At 40.3% G+C, this 6367-nt stretch overlaps 1 protein-coding gene across 1 annotated transcript; it reads right to left on the minus strand.

The window, feature by feature from the left end:
* Nucleotides 1–2303: 2303 nt before the first annotated feature.
* On the minus strand, nt 2304–5818 carry LOC308309581 (ependymin-1-like). Its single transcript, XM_080755493.1, has 6 exons — nt 5686–5818; nt 4704–4735; nt 4408–4545; nt 3920–4109; nt 3670–3751; nt 2304–3086 (listed from the first exon to the last, which is right to left on the minus strand). The coding sequence occupies exons 1-6, from the start codon at nt 5756–5758 to the stop codon at nt 2960–2962; spliced, it is 642 nt and encodes a 213-aa protein (XP_080611619.1). The 5' UTR covers nt 5759–5818; the 3' UTR covers nt 2304–2959.
* Nucleotides 5819–6367: the final 549 nt, after the last annotated feature.

Consider the following 6367-nt stretch of genomic DNA (forward strand, 5'->3'; position numbering starts at 1 on the left):
GCCTAATCTGTGGCAATGTCTGCTGATGTGCGACGATGTCCTCCCCGAGCTGCTCCTTATCCACACTCTCCGGAGTCTCACTGTTGAGGTATTGGCTCTGATACCGCCCAAGTGCAGCTAAGTAACGTTCAAGTCCTGCTGGACAGTCTACGACTGCTTCTGGGTCCTGTCCATATCCTGTTGAGTACTGTCCAACTCCTTCTGAGTACGGACCGACTGCAGGGACCATGTCAGCCATCTCACTCTCACTCTGGACCAACGGCTGTTGTCCGTCGGCTGCAGTTTGGCGAACCCAGTTCAGCTCCTCCTCTGTCAGAGTCTCACTCTCAAACTCTCCAACCGTTTCTGTCTGGTCAGTTAAGATCTGCTCCTCGCCAAGCTCGTCACTGGAGGGTGGACACTGTTCCCCCAGGTGGTCGAGACTCTGCCCGTAAGTTGTTTTAAGATGCTGTACACGGTGTTTAAACATCCTTTTTGCGTGCCTGTAAGGCCTGTGATCTTTCTTCTCCGGTCCGCGGTCGAACTGTGTTTCATCGTCAAATATCATGCTATCCATGATCCAAAACGGAATAAGTTCACTCCCTGTTCAACTATATATCTAATGCAATAATTTTGATCTTGACTGACGTTGAGGAAATAAACACACTCGTTCTTATATGGAGAGCTCAATAGCTTATCGACGTACCCAGTGACGTCAATGCACAAATAGGTATGACGGCGCAGCACACCCACTGTGGTGCTGATTGTTTGAATACCAACTGGATTTTGGCAAATGTGTTACACTGTTAGCTGTGTTTCTCATTCCACGAATAAAGGCGACTAATCAGGCTTTCCAATGATAAATCTCATAATAAACACCTTAAAGGGGAAGCTAGAGTTTGGTATTATTGTATCCGTCTACTTGCCTGTTATCATTTCTGTCTTCATATTTCTGTTATTCTCGGTCTCTATGTTGCAGCTATGTTCTAGCAGACTACCTGTCCCATTTTAGCCAAAAAATCTAACATACCTCTAGCCTTTGAATCGTGTACCTTTAATTGTTCAGGATAATGAATTGTTGTATTTGTGGTTTGGGACATATTTTGCCTCAGAGCCCACCGCTCTATCCTCCCACAGGTTGGAAGTGTAATGCAGCTTGTAACTATCTTCTCAGTACGAATTATATTTCCGCTCAGTAGCCACCACAAATGTTGACACAAAAACAATAAGTGACTGCTTTCAGAACAAACCTTGCAATCAGCACCCTGTCTGTTAACAGCACTGATGGCAAACTGTGTTCAGGTGGGTCTACATTTCTCATAAAATGCTGCCCACCCAACCCCAACACTGTGGTATTGACTAAAAATATATATATTCCCCTAAATTTTGATTGGGTGAACAGGACACACGTTTGGGTGGGCTCTGCCTTAAAAGGCCACTTCACCCCTTTTGCAACCAGATCTTATTTTAATGATGTTTGGGAGACAAGAAACACTTTCCTGGGGTTTTTATGTGGGTAATTTGTGTTTTTAGATATTTCAGTATTTCAAAGTGTCCATGGCCTCCATGATGTCATGGACACTGATGGCTCACTTATTTCCTGGACTACATGTTGTCTCAGTAAGACAGCCCTCCCCCTATCCACAAGGAGGAGCAATGTACCAAAGCATTATGGCCCGGGAATTGTAGTCCAGGAAGGAAGTGAGCCCTGTGTCCATGACATCATGGAGCCCAGGGACACTTTACTTTGACATACTAAAATATCTAAAAACACATATTACCCATGTAAAAACCCCAGTAAAGTGTTTCTTGTCTCCCAAACATCATTAAATTAAGATCTGGTTGCAAAAGGGGTGAAGTGGCCCTTTAAAGGCAGAATTCTGCCTCAAGCTGTAGGTTACATTACATTGTTCAATCAAGAGCAGCTATGAATGAAAAACATTGTATGGATGCACCTGGGACGTATCCTCAGTGATGGGTCCCAAGGGGTTTCTGGTCTCGCAACATCAAACCCCTCACTCAGGTGACCCAGCTGGGGTGATCAAGTCCAGACTTACGTCCCAGTATAGCTACCCACGATCAGTCCTAATGGGACTGATCGTCTCAAGTTGGTTACGCCATCCACATATGTCTGTGTTGTCGCTCGGCCAATCAGGGATTGTGTACAGATACAGAAATCTCCAAATTTGGGCATAAAAGGGACACAGACAGGTGAGTGGAATGGGTACATATTTATTGCACATCGGGGTGGGGCATGGATCTCCATCTCCAACTTCCATTGTTACCGACTCGATGCTCTACAGCCAGGCACTGGTCTAGTATATTAAAATCACACCCGTGTGAAGAGAGGGGTGCTCTTATCATCTTACAACATCAATTACAACATCATTTTTGTTTATGCAACGGGTGCTAATGTTTGTTTTAGTCCTCAACACAAACATTACATTTCTCTTTATAGTCTATGGCGTTTTCTTAAACAAGCATCGTTGAAAAACAAAAATTAAAACTGTATATATGTAGGGCCTAGCGATTCAGAATTATGAAAACACCCTAGTTTCACATGCTACTTAAAGAATGATGACATTTTGAATTATTTGCCTTATATAGGATGTTAATGTTATGGTCACATAGTATGCTATCACATAGTATGCTATTACTCAAATTGCTCAACGTGCAACTTTTAACAACCAAGCTGAATTCCATCCATTAGGCCTATAGATAACATTTCTATCATAAAAGTTTACATTAATCACCATTTCTGGGTTCATGGAACTTCCAGTAGACTACTAGCCTACCCACGACAAAGCAGCCTGCTGGACCGCGGCAATGGAGACAGCAGCGAGAGAACAGGAATGAGCTGTTGTACAGATACACAATAGGCTAATACGTGGTTATGAATCACTTCTTCCCCAAATCAACTAATGAGGACACCTTCTCGGGCCGCATTTGGTCGACAGGCTGCCAGTTTGACACCCCTCTTCTACAAGAAAAAGTGGAAGAAACTCTTGGTCGTCGCTTCAGGTGTCTCTTCTAAAGTCGCACCCTCACAAAATGGAGGCAGGGTCAGGCGACCAGGGTCCTTAATCTCAACCTCCACGTTGGTGTTGCTGTGGGAAGAGCGACACAAATATTACATACACACATTGCCCTTTACAAGTAGCCTAAGTTCAAAAATTGCTATTTTATATAGGCCTATAAACCTTTCCTAACGGATTAGCAGTGGTGGAAAAAAGTACTTGGTAGTAAAAGTATCAATACTGCAGTGCAGAAAGGTTACAAGTAAAAGTCTGGAATTAAAAATGTACTTAAATGTACAAAGGTGTTATTATCAAAATGTACTTAAATTACCAAAAGTATAAATTACTTATCAAGTAGAATGTTCCATTTCACAAGTTTAAAAAATAAAATGTATACAAATCGTTTGAAAATAGCAGATATACAAAATGTGACGCATTGTGAGCTTGTAGATCGCTTATTGAGTTCCAAATGGCCGTAATGTGTATGTAGGACTGAAGTGGGTAAATATGGTTAGTGGATGAAGTGGAGTAGAAGTAGAAGTACTGAACATTGGAAATACTCCAGTAAAGTAAAAAATACCTTGACTATCAGTACTTACTTGAATAAATGCACTTAAGTTACGGTAGGCCTATACTTAGTTTACGCCACTGCAGATTAGACAAAAGCACACACCTGATTAGGAGTGTAGTAGAATCCGAGGTGTACATCATGCTCAGAGGCAAACATCCCATGGTTACTGATGGATAATACGGTGCTGAAATGACATGAGAGGAAATGTTGATTACCGGTATTCATTTATTACATTGTGTGGGACCTCCAATTACCAAAGGGACTCATTACATGCTAATCCACAATCATACTTGTACAGTATATCTATTTAAGATTTAAATTCCCTGTGGTTTGTTTTCCCGGCTGGTCTTGCCTTTCAATGCCGGGGCCGTCGCCTGCCATACGTTGAAGAGCAGACCTTCCTCTTGAACGGACGCACGTCCAAGTTGCATCTTGGTTACGAACGTAGCACTGGAGGGAAGTTGCAGAGGATTCAAGGCCGGCTGCACCATTGATTTCTTCTTGCAGCTCTGGGTTTTGGTATCAATGTCATAGAACACACCCTGACGGACACAGTTGTGTGTAAAAAACAAATATGGTATACACAGTATAGGCTATATAAACACAAATAAAGTGTAAGTGTAAAGTATACTTAAACATAAGACAATATGTTCAGAAGATAGATTATTTCTCTGTTGTATCAATGCTTCTTGGCAATAATGTTTATATATCTTGATTCTTGAAAGCCTGTTTATTTCCCTTTTAAAATGATGAACCAATATATAGATATAAAACACACACACACACACACACACACACACACACACACTCTCACTCTTTATATTCTGCTATCTCAGTTACCTCTTCGAAGAACATCAGTACATCCTCAACAGTGTTAGAGTTGATAGACTCATTCACATTAACTTTGAACCGCATTCTCTTGGCCCCACTATCATACACGTATCCAACCACAGTGTATGCACCCGTTTTCGTGTTTGTCTGGTTTAATTGAGAAACACAAAGTACAGAGTTCATTATTCGTGTTTGTCTGCACAAAGCACTTTATTTTTGATTAAATAAGAGGAAAAAGTTCTTAATCTATAGAAAAGTGCTATAGTCGAGCATTGGTTTTGTATTACAAAAGTCGGTAAACTTACCACTGACAGGTCCCCTGCTATACTGGGTGACTCTAAAAGAAAGCAATAGCAGAGCATGTTTTAGAGCACGGTTTCCCAAACAGTGGGTACTGGTCACGAGTATCCCTTTTTTTTGTTTCCAACATAAGAAATATATACATACATTTCAAAAGATTAAAAAAAAGTCAAAAACAATTCCAACATTTTCTAAATATTAAAAAATATAGGTCTAATTATTTCCTTTTTTTTTTTAAAGGGAAAAAAGTTTAAGAAGTAGTGAAAACAGTGACGTGTTATGAGCTTGTAGATTTTCACTAGTTAGGGTCCCAGGCAAACTGTATCATTTCTCTTTAGGGTCTTGAGCTAAAAGGTTTGGGAACCATTGTTTTAAAGCCTTGCCAAGATCTTTAAACACAGACAGCTATTTCAGAGCTGTAAGTTGTCGTCTCAAATAGGAATATTTTGAACACATTTCGAGCCATCAGACGTACTGTATATTTACGACCTATCAAATCCAACACTTTCATCATGCCATAGAGTAGATGTAAATGTACGTTCTATGGTCTTTATATATAAATATAGCAGTCCTGCCCCCGACGAGTGTCCCGCAAGAGAATTTCCCATACATTTTTCCCATAGATGTTTCAGAAAGTATGTATTTAAAGCCCTGTAAGCCTCGGACAAAGCCAACTCGGATGGTGACAACTCATGACAATAAACAATTTTTTGGGCCGAACTAATAATTAGAAGAAAAAAAGGGCAGAGTACAACCCTTTTTTGTTTTCCTTCTTTCTAATTATTTGTTTGGCCCAAGAAAATGTGTTTGTCACCATCCGAGTTGGCTTTGTTTTCGGGGTCTTCAAAATAAAACATCCGGTTGTATATACCTCGGCAGTTAACCGATATGAATTAAGCGCAACCTTGGCATGAAATGCGTTTAAGAGGATTATTTAATAATAGATAATACTGGATAAATAGGCTATATCAAACCAAATATACTTACGGCATGGTTGGTGATGGTCTGCAAGTGCAGTGACACTCAAACACATGAAAAGGAGTGTGAAAGCTGCAAACATTGTTCTTGCCCAAAGAGAGAGTAATGGAGGCCAATCGGTCAGGGTAGTGATGAGGACAGTTTTGTTTTCTTTCTGTAGAAGACAAATATACGTACAACGTTTTGTCTCTGAATTGCCATTGCATATCTTCAAACCCTCCTCAGTAGAACAGGAACAGAACTTCTCAACATACAGTAGCAGTATAATTCTCAAAGTGAGGTCCGAGGATCCCCAGGGGTCCTTGACATGGTTCCAAAATTGTCAGTATAATTTGTCTTAGTTTTAGTCGTCGTAGTTTAGTTTTAATTTAGTTTCCGTTTTGTTTTCGTCAGTGGAAAAAGGTAGTCGACGAACATTTTTCGTCATAGTTTTAGTCGATGAAAACAACACTGATAGCGTCAATATATAATTTAGCCCATTTTGTACTTCCTGACACTTGAAATGTCTCGTTCTGTAGTTGTACTTTGCACTTTAATCTGAGTTGCTCCAGTGCCTCCTTTCTTCTTAATAAAAAACAACAAATGTTCTTCATAAACCAAAATGCAATACTTAATTAAATAAAAGACCCAGCCAGAACATGCAATACACATTTGCTATACGCTCTGTGTGCAAAACAAAAATTAGTACATT

Source organism: Protomyctophum bolini (genome assembly GCF_963924005.1).
Source record: "Protomyctophum bolini genome assembly, chromosome: 22".
Taxonomy (NCBI): domain Eukaryota; kingdom Metazoa; phylum Chordata; class Actinopteri; order Myctophiformes; family Myctophidae; genus Protomyctophum; species Protomyctophum bolini.

What these genes read in the sequence shown, in the direction of transcription:
- LOC308309581 (XM_080755493.1), bottom strand. Translation starts at nt 5,758, where the DNA reads ATGTTTGCAGCTTTCACACTCCTTTTCATGTGTTTGAGTGTCACTGCA. An exon ending in TAGCAGGGGACCTGTCAGTG is followed by an intron (nt 4,546 to 4,703) that starts GTAAGTTTACCG and finishes CAATTAAACCAG; the next exon opens with ACAAACACGAAAACGGGTGC. An exon ending in GACGGCCCCGGCATTGAAAG is followed by an intron (nt 3,752 to 3,919) that starts GCAAGACCAGCC and finishes ATGTCATTTCAG; the next exon opens with CACCGTATTATCCATCAGTA.